The sequence below is a fragment of the Athalia rosae genome, chromosome 6, assembly GCF_917208135.1.
Source record: "Athalia rosae chromosome 6, iyAthRosa1.1, whole genome shotgun sequence".
Lineage (NCBI taxonomy): Eukaryota > Metazoa > Arthropoda > Insecta > Hymenoptera > Athaliidae > Athalia > Athalia rosae.
Genome location: NC_064031.1, coordinates 3,252,622 through 3,274,015, shown reverse-complemented (window position 1 = coordinate 3,274,015; position 21,394 = coordinate 3,252,622). Strand labels below are relative to the sequence as shown.

Here is a 21,394-nt window from a genome sequence, read left to right as displayed (position 1 = left end):
TGATTTCTTTTCCTCCATTTTCCAAATTTCTCGTTCGTTGAAGAACGAACGATTTCTTTCTTTTTTTTTTCTTCAGTTTTTTTTAACCACCCCTGCAACTCTACGTTACAAGCGAACGGGTGGTCGCGCGGTATTGTTAAAGGATCAAAGCAGAAGGTCAGTCGTATTAGTATAGTTCCGTCGAACTTACGAGTTGTCAAAGTGAAGTTTTTAATTTCAAGTACCAATAAGTTTGTGACTGGCGTAAGCAGGGCGTAACAACGGTACCTACACCTTATCCGTCGGGGAACGTAACGATCAAACGCAGATAGGGTCGGGCGGCGGTGCCTTGGCAACCCTATAAATCGAGTGAGTTATACTTGGCAACTAAAACACGCGAAGCCCTAAAGGCCGTGGAATTGGAACCTTCGCGACTCCGAGCGTGTTACCTTTGTCAGGAGTTATACAGCCGCATCGCCGGAAGCATTGGATCGGTACATACCTGCCTATGTAACATATTCCACGATTTAATCGCGCTTATATTCCTCCATGTACCTACATCCATACACAAATCTATACGTTTCGTATATACGCGGAATTCTCGAAAACGTAACGTTTAATCGACTCTCAATTGTTTCGAACAAGAACTGCACCGTACCGTAAATGGTCAATTACGTCGAGGTATTTAATTCCCACGTGCGGTGCCCGCTTACATACCTATAGCCCTTGCAGTCCGACCCCCGACCGAGAGGGGCGACCCAATTTCGAACGAACTATCGGCAGGAATCGAAAAATTTTCATCGTTTACGAATACCGATTAACAAATTCAAAATAGATTGTACCTTCGACTGGAACTCGTGACGCCGAGCGAGAAGGTATTACTGCAAAATCCTATTAACGCTCTCCTGATATCTACAGATCATATTACGAGAGTTGGTTACACTTGCATTAAATATTAATGGAATTATATTTCAATGCAAATGACATTTCGGTAAATATATTCAAAATTTTGATCGTCGTTATCGCGAAGTTTATACCTATATCCACGCAGAACCTCATCCGAGGGATAATCTTTCGTCATATATATTTTCAACCCCTGCAGCTGCTTCGCGAAAAATCTTTCTCTCACCCTTTTTTTTTTTTTTTTTACCACCCCCCCATCTTCTTTGCGGATTATATATAAGAGAAAAATTCTCAGCTCATCTCCTCGCGTTTGACGTACCTGGTGTCCCAAGGTATGTCTGGTTATCTACCGTCAAGTAGCGCCATTTTGATTCGAGGATGGTCTGACTTACCGACAGAGCAGCCCCGCCACTCGAGGCCAGGCAACCAGACATACAGCGATTTAAACGCTGGGACATCAAAGTAAATGGGCGATAATTTTTTCATAAAAAATTTGACTGAACATTTGTAACAACGTGATATTGAAACAAAATTTCGAAAATGCAAAAAGGGTACACCGATTAATTTCAGGATTATTGTATTGGGATACATCTGACGAGTGTGCAATTAATGGTGGCCAAACTCCCGAATCTGCAGCATTTTGTGGCAGTAGTTTTGTGGAACGGTAGTCGATAACGGTGGCTTTATATACATTCGGTGAAATTCACGTATTTTGCGGATTCCGCAGCATTTTAATGAACACGCGAGGATAACCTCTCCGCAGCGTTACAATGAAATATCGTTAATTCCGATTTTTCACGCTACATATTTCTTTTCCTTTTTTACTTCTGCTTTGGTTTAGTTGAGTTTTTTTTTTTTTTCGCGTTTCTGGCTCTTGTTTCGCGTCTATTTAACAATAACTACCGTTACCCACGGTAATTGGAGCCATCAGTACTGCTCGTTACAACGGTATATGGGGTGGCTAACAAACAGTTATCAAAAGCAATCCGATGGCGGACGGTTATTATAACTGTATTGCAGACACGTGTGTCGCGCACGAACTCGATCGTTTTTTCTCTCCTTCTTTTTTTCAATACAATTACTTTCATTCGGTTAATTATTAGGTATACCGATTGCGAAAACTGTTATCTAGTTATTGCAACATTCGAATTCGTATTGTTTTTTTGCTCCAGTAGTCACCTGGAGCCATTGATTTTCGCCGTGTGAAATTCGAAATGAAAAATACAGGCGAAAATGCAGCGGGGGAAAATTTTCTTTTCTCCGGGTGTGACGGGAAAAGAAATCTGAAAAAAACCGATTGAAAAAGCGACGAAAAAAAGTAGAAACAAACCGAGAAGAAAACGTGGAGTAGTATAAGCGGAGGGATATCAAAATCAAATCAGGAACAAGCAGACACCGAGTACTCAGCTCACGTAACGTACGTACGTACCCTTGATGTCGGTATACATCGAACTGCCATACAAAAATGCAGGGAAATCGAGGAAATTGAGGAAATTGAAGAAATCTATATGGGAAATCGTTTCGTTCTCTGCAGAGTCTGATGATCGTGTAGCCGAAACGTTTACCAATTCAACACGATTCTTCATACCCCCTCAACCAACGTCGTGTTATTTTTAGAAGACAAACAAAAATATCACCTATGACATCCCTGTTATTTCAAACAACAGGGCTGCCTTTTGATTCTCATGTGTAATTTTTTTATTTCCTTTTTTGAAAAAGATCAACCGGCACTTTTTCGAAAATTTTGAGTAAGCGAGAATCTTTTATCCTTAGAAATTTGTTGGGTGTATCGGAAGGAAGATAAAACAAAAAAAAAAGAGAGACGTACGATGAGACAATTTTTTTTCTTTACAACCAAGTTCCGAAAACGCATAACAATGTATAGTTTAACTTGAGTTCAAACAGAATTTTCAACCAGCTGTAGATCTCCTTTGACTCGATAATAATTCTTGGAGCTCGAGTTTCAGACTATCAAAAGCTCTTCATTCCAATTTCGGTCCCTATAAATTTCTCAAACTTTGATGAAAAAAAAATGGGGGAGGAAGAGAAAAAAAGACCTGCGAAGCCAATACGTGCGTTATCTCGTGGACATATGACGGTATAAGCTGTTTTATTTTTTCATCAATAATATTTTCTCTCTTATATTTTATTTGCAATGTATTATTTGTCATCCCTTCCATATGCGTTTGACGCGATCGATGGAATCCCCGTTATTTTTTTAGGTGTTCTCGAAAATTTTTCTTATCTGTCTTCTTCCTTTATTCCTCTGGTTTTTCTTTCCACGTTTTTAGTTCAACTTCAGGAGGAGAAAATACAAATTCTTCCGATGATATAATAACGCGACAATTGAGTTTACACCCCGTTAGAAAATTCAAATGTTTAATTCCCCTCTGCAGTGCGGTTGGTAATTATATTTACCGCGATTCTCCACCGCGTCACTCTACGAAAGATGCCTCGGTTCACGGAAACAGATGTCAGAAATTAGGGTCGTCTGATTAAATCCGAAATATCCTCCCTCTCTCCTTCGTCTCGATCCTCTTTTTTCAGCATTCGCTACTCCTCAGTCTGATGCGAACGGTTGTCAAAATCTCACTGAAATTTGGTCAGTTTTTGACGAACATTTCTTTTTTCATCGCATGTGAAATAAATTTCCCGTTTCACGTTCCTTTTTTTTCCTTCTCAGTTTTGATTCTATTCGGTGAAATCGAAGCGTTCGAAATTTGAAACGGAATGATCGAAGCACGTACACCCTTGTCGACAAAATGGCGACCCGCGAGTTCGGTTTAAAAATCCGTCGCACCCTCGCGGGTCTGCAGAGCCAACAACGATTTCCGGTCGAACAAAGTATATGGATATAGCTAGCTAGATTTATAGAATCTATATTCCTATGTACGGAATAGTAGAGATCCTTGGTTAGAAGTTTTCACCAAAGTTCGTATAACGTATATAGAGTACGCAGATAGTTTTCCACTGTTCTCCTCTGTTCTCCACGTTATCCGTTTTCTGTTCTCGGTTTGCTCCTGATTACGGATCACGAATGGAATCCCAAATAGTTTATACGTCTATGTACGTACGTACCTACTTATCTTGCCAAAATTGCTTGCTCCTATGCAGTCCAACAAACTACCTATGTACAAATAGTACATACTGTGTATGTATATTAAGATCATGTGCTTACATACCTAAGATAACATCTACACGGACCACAAAATTACTCGAATACTAGAAATTTCTTTCGAAAACTGTGCTTTATGCCGTCTGCAGATTTATCAAAGAATCGAATGATCATGAATCCTTTCTCGCTTATTTTTCAACATTCCAAGAAATGAAAAAATAAAATTTGGTAAATTACGGCGTTGGACCCTTTGGATTTTTTCGATTTTTGGGCCGAAAATTTTTATTTTCTGAAAATTGATTGTAGGGCACATTTTTTACGTATTTTGACCTCAGGAACACGAATCCATTGGTCGAATCGAGCTAGGAATTTTTCTCATCGAGATATCTCAATTTTTGAAAAATTCCTTCGACTCGTCGCAATCCATGCATGGGTCGAAATATTCGAATTTTTCAATTCACCAGCAAACCCGAACTTAGCTGGAGTCAGGTAGCCACGAACGAGAGGCCTTGTTTTGAGGCGTCACCTTCAGGGCTGAGCAGAGGTGACGTCTCACAACAAACCGCTCGGGATATTATCCGTTCGAGCCGGGATATTATCCGTTTGCGAGGATACGTAAGGTGTATCGACCAATAGGAGTTCACGGCGAACCCTCGTTTCGGTGTAAATATCATAATGTTCGGCAAAGTTCTGGAGCCGCAACTTCGTCGATGGTAATCAACGTCCATCCCACTCGGTCTCGCTGACAGTGTCGATAGGCAATTTCGAAATAAGAATCTCTACAAGAAAATCGTAAGGGGTACCCCTTCGAAAATTTTCAATTTTTAACCAAAATTTTTTATTTTTTTAGATTGATCGTATGGCACTTTTCTTACGTAGTTTGACCTCAGAAACACAATTCCGTTGTCCAAATTGAGCCACGATTCTTTCCCATCGAGATATCTCCATTTTCCTGCTCCAAAAAGTGAAAAATTGGCGATAACTCGATCAATTTGATAGATAGATCAATTTAACTTGTAAATTTTGATTCCTGAGACTAATATATTCAAGAATATCATAGGAAACCTTGACAAAACAGAATGTCAGATTCCGGCGCCAATTTTGACAAAAATCTAAGACTAAATAAGCTTGGCGTTTTTTGGGCTCAACAATTTTCGATTCAATTGAAAACCCATATATCGCACTCAGTTGATTAGCTTCTAATTTCAATTCATTATTCATTATACACGCGTCTGATCAAAAAATGGTTCAGGACTTTTCGTCTCAAAATTTCATTTCATGTCAGATGTGATATGCAGCCATTGCGTCCGTTACTTCTGGGGCACCCAGTGTGTACACAACAGATATAATGTATATTCATGCATAATGGTTTATTCGCTGTACAATATATCCCTGAGGTTCGCAAAATCCCGGGCGCGCTCTGAGAAGCTGAGATTAATTTCGTATAAAATATCGCGGGTCTTAAAATTTATATTAAAAAAAAAAATGAATAAATAAATAACGGAGAGAAGATGGAAAAATGGAACGACATCGAGCTTTCGCGATCTTCTTCGGATCGATTGATCCTTGGGATGTCTTTTTAATCCAATTTTTTTTTTCTCAAATTTTTGTTGCAGGGGAACATCCGGCGGCGATGCAACACGGAAATACCGCAGCCGGGTCACCGACGTCACGTATAATCCTTGTGGCGGTCGCCTTTCTCTTAGGGCAACTCAGATAATGTGTATATAGAATCGAACTAACATTATATATTACAATATAATTTACCGCGGGGGTTGGAAACGAAGAGAAAAAAAATATTGAATAAATAATAGTAATATTAACGATAAGTATAACGATATCTGATAATTTGCGGATGATTAACGAAAAAATAAAATCAAAAAAGCACCCGAGAATTACGAAACCAGAGGTGATGGAAGGAGAGAAAGAAAAAAAAAAAATATCCATCAGTGAAAGAATAAATTTACGTGGCGAATGAGAGGAATTTATACAAATTAAATATCGGTAACAATATCGAAGAATAAATAGAATATGATAAATTGAATAAATATCAAAGAGGATGAGTCGAAGATTGGAGAGAAAAAAAGAGCTGAAATAATTGCATCTCTTTTTCCCGCGATGGAAAAATAAACGAATCACAGACATACGTGCATAAAAATGAAAAAAGAACATTTCGTTTGAGAATATCTGACTTTTGAGTAGTTATTTTTTTTTTCTGTTTTTTGACCAGTCAATTTTTTCATCAATTTATGCGCGTGCAGCGGTTTTCAAAATTCGAATTTCACAAAAGTGAAACGTTCGGAAGAATTTTTTTCGCCCGAGTGATTGACGAAAGAACATTTTTGCTAAGAAAATTGGAGAAAAATTGTAATAAAAAAAAAGGTAACCAAAAAAATTCTAATCATACTAATTGTGAAAAACTGTGAAGTTCGTATTCCATAATCACCTGTGCAATAAACTGCACATAACCGTGAATAATTGTAGCAAAAAAAAAATAATAAAATCAAATAACCAAATAAATAAATAATCAGAGATGAAAAAATTTCACTCCCGACGATAGATCGATCACTATTATTGCGGCGGTAAGTCAATAGATCGTATTTCTATTGAATTGAAATACCTTATATTGCGGCAGTTATGCCAATATAATAATTCCGCGGACGGAATACCATATATGTGTATATAAGAGAAGGATATAAGGGATGAAAGTGAAAAAGAGGAGACAAAAAAACCATATCCATAGAAGAAGGGGAGAGAAAAAAAATGGAATCCGGTACACGTTTTATGCCGTAATTATTTATTTGTGTACGTCTAGTTTGATCGATCGAAGAAAAAAATAAAACCGACGAACAACGATATGAAAATAAAAAAGATATCGAAGAGGAGATAAAATAGGTATTTCTTTTTTACGCGAAATCGCAAGGAAAAGGAAAAAAAGAACTTAAGAACCAACAAATTGAGTGTATATATAATATGACGAGAGAATAACGGTGAAAAAATTTACCTATATATATATATAAAAAAAGCGAGTAAGAAGAACGAAAAATAAAATGCAAATAAAAAAGAAACAATAAATAAATAAACTCAACTCGTGATTCCTGGAGAGTAGAAATCCGAGATAAATTGAGCGAACGTAAAAAGTAAAGAGACGAGAAAAAAAATAAGGAGACGTCGTTGGACAGGAAGAAACGAAAAAGAAGAAAATGACACGGGCCGGGAGGTTGAATTATATATAAGCGAAGTCCCGAGAATTGCCGGGGGTGAAAATCTAGGTTGAAAAATAACCAAAATTGAATCGATACGGTTGAGATAGCTAACAAGTGTTGTCTCCAGATAATGTTTTTGCGTGCACAGAGACGCCGTTTATTAATGTGGTCAATTGACAGAATAAGTTTGCCCCTGTTACATGACCGAAAGAAAATCTCTCCCCCGCAGTCGACCGCGGAGCGAGCCCCGAGAACATCTCAGATGGAGACTAAAAGAAAGAGGATCTAGCCAGAGACTAAATGCCGAATTAAGTGACGTAAAAATTGAACTAATTGGTTCGGCTGATTTTCAATTACAACTTCGGATAGTCGTTACGAAATAATTTACACTAATTATTCGAGTCATCTGAAATTTCAAAGGAAAGTAGAATCGCGTTACGCTAGGGTTTGTTTGAAATTTATTTTATTTCTTTTCAATTTCCAAAAATAGATTTTCAATTTGATGATATTACGACGACTAAAATATTGCATATCTCAAGAGGAAAATTGAACAAAAATTAAACTGAAACTAAATCTGATCTACGAAAAAAAGAGATTGATTACTAAAAAACGAAGCAAATAAAACGAGAAGAAACGTTAGTAGTAAATTGTTTTAAATAATATTGTATACAATGAAGTGACGGAACAAATTACGGGAAGAAAAAAAAAAAACTGAAACAATTAGTTATTTTGTGCCCTGAAAAAATTAAGATTAACGAATAATTGAATGAAATGGAGAAACTGGAATCTATGGAGAAAAAACCAATTAACGATAAAGAGAAAAAGAATTAAATTAAAATTAGAATAACAGCAAGAAAAAAGTTATAAATAGTAGTTATGTATACAAAAATATAAATATATATAGTAGGAATCATAAGTGTATATGTAAACTTTTAAATGATGACGGAAATCATGTGTCGAGATGATTATGATATTTTACCTACATGTGTTCCCTCTTCCAAAAAAAAAAAACCATATGATTGAGAGAAAGGAGAGAAGACATAAAACCACGATGAAAAAAAAAAACTTTCCCCTGCAATCCTCAACCTCGGAGGTAAAAAAAAAGAAAATTACCTACATCCTCCCAATTCTTCGTTACATCATTTTGTCATACATACAAATACATATATACACATACCTATTATATATGTAATACGATGGTATATATATTATTTATTGAAGAAAAAACAGGCAAAAAAAGAAAAAGAAATGCGTCACGTACGCGTTATTATGTAAATAGTGTTTTACTCTTGTAAATAAATGATCCATGCATATAATATAAATATGTATATTTAATGTTCACGAGTATTATGCAATGTGAGGCCCGCTTTTTTTTCTTCTCTTATCACATTTTCACCGCTTGCCCATCAAATTTTCTCGACTTGTCAACCCTCAGTTCTGTTACAGACGGCGAACCTTACCCACGGTACCATATACGGGCATATAGGTAGGTATATAGAATTATATAAATACACGAATGAAAAATATAGATGAATGAAATCATGTAACAACGACACACTCCATCCGAGTCATTTTACGCGACGACGAATTGTCTGACACATAAATATTACGTACATTTTTATTGTACATTATAGCTCGCGGGGGTTGGATTCACTTCATCGATGAACCGTACATATGTGCGGGAAAATATTTGCTTTTTCCTTGTTTTCCGGTGTAACGGGATCATACGTGTACATAAATTCCACTCCAATACCTACCGCTACAACAATTTTCATACAGAAAATCATGACGTGGCAGTGCCCATTTTCCACGGTTATGTGCCTACGTATATACAATTTACAAACTATTTCCTATTCGATTATGGACGCAGTACATACGCGTGCGTACATACATATACATATATATATATATATATATATATATATATGATCAAATGTATATGTATCCGTTATCCGCGAAGGTTTACGACCAAAACTAACGGCCAGAGGGATCGTTAATCGTTGCAAGTTTTACGACCTGCGCGGGGTGTAAGCTGTAAGGATTTTTCTCCTTCTTGTTTTTCGCATTTCTTTTTTCGATCTTTCCCTTATTCGGTTTTTCCCTTGCCGAAAAAAGAACTGGGGGGGGGGGGGGGGGAAATCGAGCCGCGAATAACAGGAGGGAAGAAAAAATCTTTACGAAAAATATAAAACGGCGGAGGAGAGAAAAATGGAATTAAATCAGAAAAACCCTGGGGATCCAACGCGAGTACGTGGGATTGAAAAGGCTTGTCGGTAACTAGATAGATGTGAATGGATCGCCGCACTATTCATAGGCTGGGTAGGTATATAATCGCAGGTAGCCTGTGTACGATGTAAATTGAAATCAAGTGACGCGGTCGGCAAAGCGGATGAAAGTAGAGACCTCGGTAGGGATTGAAATTTTTTAATTTATTTCTGAAATGTTAATTGCACCTCCCTGAATGGGAGAAATAATTAACGAATGTAATGACAAAACGTCCTTTCTACCGTACGACCCTTTTTTACCTCTTCTCTATTTCACAGGTCTACTGCGCTCCCTGATTATTATCTCTTGCGGACCGAATGCCGTCCCGTAACGCAAACTGCGAGTAGAAAATTTTCAAAATCAAGCCTCGAAAGGAGGGAAAAAAAGAGCGCGCGGATTGCGCGGGTGATTTTGAATCCGACAATTCTGAAGCACCTGCTTTGTCTACACATAATGAAATATCCTGGCCTCGACAAAGTGGATGAAAAGCGGGAAGGGCTGCGGCCCTTAAAAAACAGAAGTGGAAGTCAGCGAGCAAAAAAGGAGCAAACCAAAAAAGACAAAAAAAAAAAAGAGAGAAAAAAGTACCGAAGCGCGGCCTCGCTCAAAGCGCGCTTTTGCCAAAGGCTTTTCAATCCTTTCTAACCAATCATCGGTAACAACGGTGATTTATTCCGAGAGAATGAAAGAAAAAGAAACGACGAAACAAACGGCGCGCAAAACGAAACGAGAACGAAAGAAATAAATTAACGAATAAAACGACGAAACGTTTCGAAAATTTAACGAAGAACGCGGAATGTAAAACGGATAATAAGAAAAAATAATTCACGGTTTGCGAGCCGTCCACTTGGGAGAGAAAAAATGATGGGGGTGTAGGTATGACGTGTTTGTTTAAAAAACCATACGGATTGATGAATTTTTCAATAACTCCGGGATAAAATAAACCGCGAGCTGCAGAGAATAATAAATATCGGTTTCGTACGAACGTTACAGAGAAGAAGAAACGAGGAATAATGATAACAATAATTAACGATGTTGAACAAATAAAGAAATAATACTCGCGTTGGGTGTGTAAAGCGGTATTGAAAATTCATAAAGATTTTATCATTACACGAAATATGGGGAACAGTGATAATGAATTTTTACGACCGATCGTTTCACGTTACGGTGAAGGGGGAGGAGGGGCTGACTTTTTTTTGGCTTATTTTCATTTTTGGAAATGTAAAATTGCCGAAAACTGCGCGAGAAACGTAAAATCGATCTCAGATTAGCAATAGGTACGTCAAAAAATTACCGTTATCGAAAATTCTTTCTTCTATTGCCACCATCTTTTCCGGCCATATTTTCAGATGCATAATTGACGCTATTCGCGGTGCACCAGGACGAAACAATCCGGGCAATTTGAGAATTTCCGCCCAGCTTTCCTCTTTTTGTTTTCAAGCTATACATCGTCGGAAATCATGAATAAATAATTCTTGAGACTGCAGTGAAAACGTTGATGAGTTCTCACTCCCCCAAAAACGACGAAGATAATAATCGAGTTAATATGGTAATAATTTGATTGCAAGGGTTTCAATTAATTCGGGGAAGAAGAAAAATTGTCTCAATACCGACTCATCAATACGCGAGCTGCTCCGTACCCCTTTCGATAATTTTTTTGCTCTCCGATTTTAGCGCTCCCTTGAATTATGAATTATACCGCGAGTCTTAAATTTCATTTGTATATTTGATAACATATTTTACAGGGCTGTGATATAATCAGAAACGAAGATTATTCTTTGCGTATTAAATTTGTAAGAACGAATTCACCGTTTCTCACTCCGAAGACGTAATTTTAATGATATAATTGAGGCGATAAAAATTCAGAAGCGTTCGTCCTAACGAAGTTACACTTTTTTTTTTTGAAAAAATAAGGAAAAAAGTAATCCGGTATAAATAAATCAAAGCGAAGGAAAAAATTTGGATTTCTTAATTTATTTATTTAATTTGATTGTGTTCGAAATCGATTGGCGAGGAGAAAATGACAGAGGGGATGCAGGGTGCGGGATGAAAAAATTTTCACATATATACCCTTAATAAAGATCGGCTTAAAATGTAGATAACATGTAAATTAGGCGCGCTTAAATTTTAGTTAGAATCGCTGTTTTCGTTAATTATGCAAAATAATCGGATGAACAATTTTTGCGATTGTTTTTTAGGGTAATTAGGTTACGTATGGACGCCATAAAAACGATGAAATTCGACCCTGTCATAGGGAAAAGCGGGCGCGCTTACGGGCTCCGGGGGATATTTATGCTAACTAATTTTCGATAATCGTTCTATTATAGTCAAACGCAGCACACACTGTAGTTTGAACGTATGTACGTTTCGAACATTCTATTCACGGCAAACCACATGAACATAATTAATTAAACTCGCTCAGCGTAAAACACGAAACACGCATGTAGTAACTCTATAATATAATACGCGATTTTGTAGCTCATTTCGTCATTTAGACACGTTATCAAGTTCGACGGAGCTTAAATACCCAAAACCAGATTTCTGTTTTTGTCACAGTTTGGTAAACTCTTTTTTTTTGTTTTTTTGCTTCTTTTCTACGTGAAATCTTTTTTTTTTTTTGGAATCACTTATTCAGTTACCGATCGATCGGTGTTACAAATTCCCAAATTTGTTATCGGTCGCAAAAATCGCTGGTTGAAATTACTTCCAGATTCGTTATCCCAACAAGGTCTACAAGTAATCTCAACTTCTTTTGAACGATATTTTGTTTTTTTCTTGCAATTTTTGTTCTCGCAGGTGGGGTGATCCAGAGAAATACGTATCGACCCGCATTTCCAAAGGGACTCGCGTAAAGTTCTGCGAGAAAATTAACGTCGGGACGGAACGTTCTCGCAAAAAACGCCTGAAAAATTCGTGCCCCCGATTTTCATGGAAATGTTGCTGCACGTGTTGTATATCGCGAAATAATTTTCAACTCTACGAAGTGTTCTCCGAGTTCTCATTCGTCGAACTTTCGTCGTTAGTATCGTCGATTTCGTCACCAGCCAACGAAAGGACGAGGGAATCCTGATCTCCCTGCGAATCGCTTGCCGAAGCCTCTTGAGTTTCGGAATCGGAATTTCCCGGCTGTTCTTGCGCTCCCGCAGAATAACCAGGAGCTTCTTCTTGCGCCGGAACTCCGCCAACCGGAGGAATCGGTGCAGGTTGAGGAACCGGAAGCGGTTGGGAAACTAGAGGAGGTGCAGACGGAATCGGTCGAGGAGCGTAGTAGGGTGAAGAGGGTTGCAGTTGGGGTGGTTGGGGAGGTTTTTGTTGTTGTTGGATCGCGGGTTGAATTTGTTGATTTTGTTGCGCGGGTGATGACCAGTAGGGCTGTGACGGCACAGCGGCGATCGGAGGTTGTCCTGGAATAAAAAGAGGGAACGATCGAGATAACCAATAATTAAACTGTCTCGTTCTCCGCCCTAATCTAAATAATTAATCTTTGATCCTCTCCCAATCTCTATCTGCACCCTCGTTATCGACGTCGTAAATTTCTTCGAGCAATCTCTCCCTATTTTTCAACCAACCGCCCACCCCTTTCGGCCCTTTTATTTCTTTTTCTATCATTTTCTTACTCTTACTTTTTTCTTCCTTTCCCAACCCCTTCTTATCTTGTACCAATCGCATACGACTAACTAAATCATTGATAACTCCTATTTTTCAAAAGGATAAAAAGGAACACGTACCGTAATAAACTGGATCTGGTTGTTGCTGTTGTTGTTCACTAGGATAAGAAGCACTCGGGTTATAAGGAGCCGGAAATTGTTGTTGCTGTCCCGGCTGTGGTTGTTGTTGTTGTGGACCAGGATAAAAGGCACTCGGGTTAGAGGGTGGCAATTGTTGTTGTCCTGGCTGTGCTTGTTGACCAGGATAAGAAGCACTCGGGTTATAAGATGGCAATTGTTGCTGTCCTGGCTGTGGTTGTTGCGATTGTTGAGCAGGATAAGAAGCACTCGGGTTATAAGATGGCAATTGCTGTTGTCCTGGCTGTGGTTGTTGCGATTGTTGAGCAGGATAAGAAGCACCGGGGTTGTAAGGAGGCTGAAATTGTTGTTGCTGTTGTTGTTGACCAGGATAAGGATTACTGGGGTTATCATAAGGATGATAACCAGGCTGCACTTGCGGTTGTTGGTGAACCGTAAGAGGAGGAACCGTTCCCTGCATCCAATCTGGTTGGCCGACCGGAAAAACTGAAAATAATTAAAGGTCAATGTTCGCGATCGAGTCGCGAAACTTACGCCGTTTCGATGCTCCTTTTCGTAAGTGAGAATAGAAAAAATGTTGAGAAAAAAGTTAACAAGTTGGAAAATAACGTCCTTGTTGCACGCTGCGGAAAGTGGAAAGTTTCCGGTATCCTAAGACCCCGATTTACTTAGCATTTAAATGACGCGTGAAACGAAACGATCCCTTTCAATCTAACGCGTGAGAAATTAGACGGAGTTTTCTATTTCGTATGGATAACAGACCGTTATTATTTTCTTCGTTATCGCTATCCTCGTCGCTGTCTACACTGTCGCTGTCGCTGTCATCATCGCTATCCCCGAACCATTCGTCGAGGATAGTGCAAAAATCTTCGTCGTCCTTAGAACCGGTATTGGAAACCGTGGTAGATTGCGGCGTTCCAAAAAGCTCCTCCCACAGGTCGTCGAATATTCCAAACCATCCGGAAGAATTAACTACGTCAAAAACTCCCACCGATAATATCAAAAAGTGTATAATCCTCATGGTTTTTTTTATTCGGTTATCGAGAACTCTCTACTTATCCGAACTCGATTCTCTACTAAAAATTATAATTCACAATCCGTAAATATAACGCTGCACGTTACGAGCTTATTATTTTTATCGACGAGGACAAAACGCCCCACCGCCGCGTATGCTAACGTGAGACACTTGTTTAAACAATAATCGTCATCGTTATTGTATGAAATTTTTTTTTTTTTTTTTTTTTTATCGATACTTCTACTCGTAACATTTCTTTCTTTTTTTGGTATACCTCGTCGAGTACAGAGATGCTCAATTTTACAAGATTTTCATCAGCTCGTAAATTTTCAAATTTGTTTTTCTCTTTTCGTTCAATTGGAGAACTTTTTGAAGTCCTTGATGAAAAGTTCTTCATTTTATTTACAGCTTATTTTTTTTAACGTGTACCAACTGAATTTATAATTTGTAAAGTTATTTGGAAAGTTGTGTACACATCACATTGATTAGGGTATCTATTTGTATCCGCCAAGCTTTAGTGTACGAGAAAAAGACGAGAATGCAGTCCGACAGTTTTTGAACATTTTAAAACCTGGATAGAAGAAGTAAAGGGAAAGAGGAAGAGAAAACTGCGACTGATTCGATCCGCTGTAGAATTGAAAGAAGAAAATTTTATTTAGATTGATGTACCAAAGAACGAAAAAATGTTGAAGTTGAACGCGTGTTACACTTCGGTACAACTTTCGTCTAGGAAACAATTAGTGTATTTCGGATACAATGCCTCGTGTGTGTCGGGGGAACGAGAACGAATATTAAAAATAGTAGAATAAAAATTCCGTTCGCCATATGCGTGCTATTTAGGGTGTACATGTTCTGTAATTACCTAGTGCTCTCTAGACTACGGGAAGCATAAAATTTCGATGGAAACTGCTGTTAAAAAAAAGGAATCTATTATCGAATTTCGAAAGAATATTCTGAATCGGTTTTTTTTTTTCTCTAACGATTTGATTTTCATCATTTGGTAACAGAAATTTTTCGTACAAGAGAAACAAAAAGAATACAATCGCGAAACGAAGTTTAATTGCGATTCATAATTAACAATCCCTTCTCTAAAAGTCAAATATATAATTATATAAATAATTATATGTCCCGCCGATCTGGTTTTCATGGTCTCAAAATAAACGATATTTATATAAAATCAGCTTCAATTTACTCTACAATTATACATAATGTGCCAACTTTTTAATTGGTTTATTTATCGGTTATCGATTCGTGAAAAAAAAAATTTTTCATACAGCCGCAGTTATACCAATGCCACGCTTAATTTCTCATGGAAAACAACACAAAAAACGTATCAAGGAGCTTGAAAGAAAAAAAAAACTTAATTCTCATCCGAAAATAGATTTTTTCTCTCGCCAGTTTTCAATTTTCCCAAATAACAAAATGGCATTCCATTCGTAGAATAATTCCAATTAATCCTTTCTTTTTGCTCTCTTCGAATCATTTTTTTTCACCCTCGTATAAAATTACACAAGAATTCACGAGCTTCACTTTCGATCGATTCAAATCATGATAAATCCGTCCTTCGATCCGATCATTCGGAGGAAACGGAGAGTGATAAGAAAACATTTTTGTCGTCAAAATTTGTACCGCCAAATTATTATTCATTTTTATTTTTTTTTGCTTTCGGTCTCCGAAATAGCTCCGGCGATTCCGTGAGCCGAGCTTAGCTCCTGGCGAAGTCTTCCTAATAGCTATTGATCGTCATTCGGTGCACGGGGCGAAATAGAGAGAGGGAGAGAGGGAAAGGATAAAAAAGAAGGAGACGGCGAGGAGGAAGACCCTGGACTCGTCCCGGTCCTGCACGAGGTGAATGAGGGAGATTCTTAGGGTCCCGGGTGACCACGGTAGGTCAGGCAGATTCCTCCTCGCAGGACCTAAGTAAGATAAATGATCCCCTAATGCCCACGATCCGTCCCATCGGGAGCGGGATTGCGATCCGCGAGCACCACGGGCAACCTGCAGGGGCGAAGGGAACAGGAACTCCCGACGAAAGGGAGAGAGCAAAACCGGGACGAAGCGGAAAGCGAGACGAGAGAGGGGATGAAAAATAAAAGGAACAAAAAAAAAAAATAAGAACAACCCTATGGCGGACCCATGCCAAAAGGCTATTCCAGAGTTCTGCTCATTACCTGCCTCCGATCGTATTTCTTTTGTCGTCGAACTTGATCCTGGAGGAGCGGACGTAATAAACTGCGATCCTGATTCGTGTTTCGAATTCGATTTTTGCACGCCACCTTCGATATCGCCCGTCGAGACGAACGCCTTTATAATTGGATGCGATTCGAAGTTTGGGGAAAAAAAGAAAAATTTCAACATCCAGTCATTAAAATTGTCACGACGATCACTCGAGTCCCCGGTGTGTTTATCGCGGCACAACCGATTGATTAGGGAATTGGAGGGAGAAAGAAAAGTCCTCATTTTTTTCCCACGATCACATTCGTTATAATTTTATTTCCATGGGGTGCAGTGTAGGTGTGGGGAAAAATTTTCTCAAACAAGAAGGAACACGAAGCGAAAACTTTTCGAAGGTAAAAAAGTCCCCTCGATAATTGGTACAGGAATCACCCCCGCATTTATAACGTAGGTAATATGTATAAAATTACCCTGATATTTCTGACGGTTCGTTTTTACTTTTTCATCTCATTTTTATTTCTCGTTCTTCGTCTCAGGAAGCCATTTCCACTCTCCTACACCGCGTTCTGCACATCGATCCTTCAAACTTGCAATCAGATTTCAATTATATATGTATGTATATATGTATTACTTATTACTTATTAAAACTTGTACGCTGCAGTGGGTCTTCCGAAAAGCACTTCACCAAAATTCCTATAATTGAAGAAATATTACCTGCACCAGAAGTAAGTAATACAAGTATATCGGATACACGTAGTACTCGAACGCTCAAAAACCGATTGAAATATTCTCCGGATTATACCGTGGGCACCTATCTTCGAATAATCAAAGTTCCAAGCTGTGTGGAAAAAAAAAGTAGATACAGAGATTAAAAAAATAAAATAACTCAGCCAAGATAAAACCAACGAGCATTTATGTGTAAACGTGTACATATATATACATAGATAGATGCACGGACGTATAATTAATGCGAAAGACAAGTGACCGCTAATCTGCGATCATGTAGTTGTTGGGAATTTTTGCGGCTTTACGTCGAGGGGGTGAGGGCGAGCTAGAGGGATGATTTGGCTGGTAATTGTGCGCATAAATTGGTAGGGTTGCGGCGAAATAACAACGTTGGCCCGCGTTGGACGTCCGTGCAGGGGTTGCAGGGGTTAAAACGAAGAGGAAGGAGGGAGCGGCCGTACAGTATACACAGGTATATAATAAGCGTATAGGGTGGAAAGGGTCGGAAAATCAAGGGGGGTGGGGGGCGGGGGTGGTAGAAGGGAGAATCCTATACATTCCAGATAGATACCGAGCGATACCTGCGAACGCGCAAAACGTTTCTCATTATGCAACTGCACTCTGTAGCGATGAGAGGGAGAGAGAGATGGATAGTTACGCAATATTGCCCGCGCATGTTGAAATCGTTATCGATACCGACCACCTGAATTTGCGCGATTACTGTGCTCCTGAAATCGACTCGTATTCTATACCGCGTATACCACGCGTGTTGTACTCAGCACGACGCGAACAGCAAATTACTGATGGAAATCACCCTATCATTTGTGGACATGTTCAAGAACGATTATACAACGTAACATGGACGAAGCATTTATTTCGGTGAAAGAAAAAACCAAGAAATTCTACAATTTTTTTGCTTCTTCCGTCGTTCCAATCGCTTCGAGCACGTCGTCGAAATTTTTTCAACGTTTTTACTAGGCGATTGAAATTTTTTGAAAGTTATTTAGAACTCGAAAGCAACAGGTTGTAGTTTTTTTTTTTTTTTCTCTTGGTTTTTTGATAGACCAGCTATTTCGAATATTGAAAAAATGCCTCGTGCGTTATTCGCGTGTACCGAGTACAGATTTATATGGTACGTGTTTAGTGTACGTAGATCCGGGCAACGGGAGAAATTAACCTTCTGTCAAAACATCTAAATTAAAGCGTAAAGAGGCTCATTTAAAATTCCCCGTACCCCATGAATAATTACCAGACCGTTCTTACGAGACGATCGTGTATTCTCGTTTTAAATATATGCGCATCTACATATATATATATTTGTACATGGTATAAATATATTATTAATGTAATATGATTAATTCCGAATACTCGGGGTAAAATTGAGAGAAAATAATGAATAAATAAAATGAAATAAAATTATAAATTAGATCGATAAATAAATTACCGAATGAATGAGCGGAAAAAATTACCTGTACGAATTAGTAATCGTGCGATCTGTGTTTCCTTTCTGTAAAAAAAGATGAATTATTCGCATTTTCAACGGTCCGTAGAAATTAGTAAAAACGAAAGCGGATCTCGCTTTCGTTACTTTTTATTTATTATTTTTATATGCATATTATTTTTTTCTACTATATTTTTCATCTGCCACCAGGCTAAAAGAAATAATTATACCCGTTTGAATTCATACAGCGTGGCAATTGTACTTATAATATGGCGCACGGGGGTGAACACGGCGGACAAATTCACGGCGGTAAAAATAAAGGAGTGGCAGGGAATAAAAAATTCCAAATTCTGTGAAAAAAAAATTTTAAATAAAACTATTCGAATGCAGGTCGCGGAGGGAAGACGCCATGCGGGGTGGCGAAAGGGAACGTATTTTTTTTAATCGTTCCTTTTTCGTTTTTCAGGGAAGAATAAAGGAAGATTATTTTTATTTTCACGAGCATGGTATGTTGTACATAGAGATACAATATATACCAGCTATACGTATATGCACAGGGCCTCGAGCGATGGATCCTGAAAGCGAATGTGGATAAACAAAAAGTTGAAAAATAAAATAAAAAAAAAAAGAATTGTTTAATCTCGATGTCAACCGGTGTATACGGGAACTTTGGGAACAAAAGCTGGGAATGTGTGGGAGATGAAAAGAGAAAAATTAGTTCCCTTGTTATTCTTGTTTCATTCGTTCAGTTTTTTTTGCTTTTTAAAATAACGAAAACGCCGCGATAAAATCAAAATACGGTGAGTAATTTTCAAAAATAAGAATAAATTACGTATTTTTACATAATAATCTTGATGGGTCGATATAGTCGATTGCATACAAACGCGAACAAGATTTAAAAAAATTGGAAGAAAGAAAAGATGCAGGTACACGTTTGAGACTGCCACGGACTGCTGTAATAACACGTGTCCACCGAATGGAAAAATGGGTAGAGCTGGACGTTCGGTGAAATTTTTCACAATTTTTCCAATATACACTTCCGTGTATGCCCTATCGGCGTTTGAGTACTTATTGAGTATAAGTAGCTGCAAGGGTAGGGCGGGTCGGGCGCGCGGAAGGAGAGTCGGTATTGAAAGACCTCTCATAATACTGTTGGAACATAAAGTAGAGAAACTGCTGTAAAATATTATATAAGAACGTAGAAAAACTTATTGCGGCCGCCGTCACACATGGTGAACAATTGTATATTATATAGATAAAGTTTGAATGTGATATATAAGGTAGCGTTATACGTATAGTGCATTGCATAAACCTGTCGCGAAAAAGAAATATCGAAGGATAAAAAAATTATCAACCTCCGGTATTAGGTGGGCGCAAAATTATTGTGATAAATTTATCTAGAATCTCAGCGGCTGAAATCAAAACCGTTTCTCTTTTTTTGGAACCCACTGACCACCATGAAACAGAAATTTGTATTTTCGATGCCGGATCTGATATAATTTTTTGTGACCCTCTGTTAACAAGTAGAAAAAAAGAGCGCTGGTGTAAAATGATTAATTAATCCAGCTGGAGAATTATATATGCTGCGCATGAATTGGCGATTAAGCTTAATTAGTTAATTACAGATGTAAAATTAAAGAAGGCGTGCGTGTAGGTATACGCTTGGAGTTTTATTCGAATTTTTTTAATTTATGTTATCGCGCATAACATATGAATAAAATGCTGCCATGGAATTTCGGTGAAAATATATCAACTCCAAGGTAAAATGTGACCGATTAAAACATGGCCGAGGTGAACAATTTTGTTCCGTCAATTTTTAACGATCAAAAATCCCAATTACTAACCACCCACCGATTATTCATAAATTAAAGGAGAAAAAACGTGAGTAAAAAAATTTCCAGACTCTCTTGAACATATTTTATTTATTTGTACTATTCTCTTGTTCTCCGTTTCCCACTGTCGTGCAGATAAAATAATATTCATGCAATCGGAGAAAATAGATGAAGAATTTCGAATAAAAAAATCAAACTTCTGTATCTGCTTGATACATGCTCAAAATTTATAAACGTACAACTAGTTTCGTGCTTTTTTCTTTCAACAATTATCATATGGAACTTGTTGCAGATGAAGGGTGAGCGTGTGAATTATTTGAAAACCGATCGAAATTCGATACAGTAGGTACTGCAGGTGCACTGCAGGTATATAATTCATAATTTGAATAAAAATTATTGTTATTTAATATTGTTACTACGTATTATCGTTATAATCCGTATAGTACCAAAATCGTAAACGTGAAACACGCGTGTTTTCGATGCCCCAGGCTAAATAATGATTATGATTTCAAATATGTTCGATACGACAACGGCAATCAACAGAGTTTTTACAGCTGCTGCAATTAAATATACCACGGAAAGCAAGATTGAAACAAAACAGAGGAGAAGAGAAAGAGAGGAGGAGACACAAAAATCAACTGTAACAACAAAAACAGTGGAGAGAAAATGGAAAAAAAACGCACGCCGAGGTCAGTGTTGCACCGTTTGCTCGTTTTTTCCGTATCTTCTTTGATTGAAAAGATTCGGAAAATTGAAATCGAAAAAATTCGTAAAGTTTTTCATGCCTTTTTTTCTGAGCTGAGCTTTTTGAAGTCACCAAGTGCTTCGAATATCAAGTAAGATCAAGAGGTGGGAACATAATTCTTCAAGAGTCGACGAATCGTTTCACACCTGCGAATAATGGAGCGAATGTAGAAGAGAAAAAAAACGAAGTTAAGAAAAACAAAATTACCTACCTGATTTTTTCACTATAACGACTGGACTACCGAAG

At 38.0% G+C, this 21,394-nt stretch overlaps 2 protein-coding genes across 4 annotated transcripts in view; one reads left to right on the top strand and one right to left on the bottom strand.

Annotated features, from left to right (window-relative positions):
- The window catches only part of LOC105688701 (zwei Ig domain protein zig-8), a 178,923-nt gene extending 172,402 nt beyond the window's left edge, over positions 1–6,521 (top strand). For both annotated transcript variants that reach the window (XM_048656624.1, XM_048656626.1), the window contains one exon: positions 5,614–6,521. In XM_048656624.1, the coding sequence (XP_048512581.1) occupies positions 5,614–5,717 (104 nt within the window). In that variant the 3' untranslated portion in view covers positions 5,718–6,521. The remainder of the gene's footprint in view (positions 1–5,613) is intronic.
- Positions 6,522–11,426: 4,905 nt separating this feature from the next.
- Positions 11,427–14,306, bottom strand: LOC105688730 (calcium-binding protein P-like). 2 transcript variants are annotated; one of them, XM_048656555.1, is made up of 4 exons: positions 13,977–14,306; positions 13,197–13,700; positions 12,420–12,872; positions 11,427–12,370 (listed from the first exon to the last, which is right to left on the bottom strand). In XM_048656555.1, the coding sequence occupies exons 1-3, from the start codon at positions 14,233–14,235 to the stop codon at positions 12,445–12,447; spliced, it is 1,191 nt and encodes a 396-aa protein (XP_048512512.1). In that variant the 5' UTR covers positions 14,236–14,306; the 3' UTR covers positions 11,427–12,370; positions 12,420–12,444. The 2 variants fall into 2 exon arrangements, with proteins under 2 accessions (XP_048512512.1, XP_012260676.2); XM_012405253.2 differs by having other exon boundaries at positions 11,427–12,872.
- Positions 14,307–21,394: the final 7,088 nt, after the last annotated feature.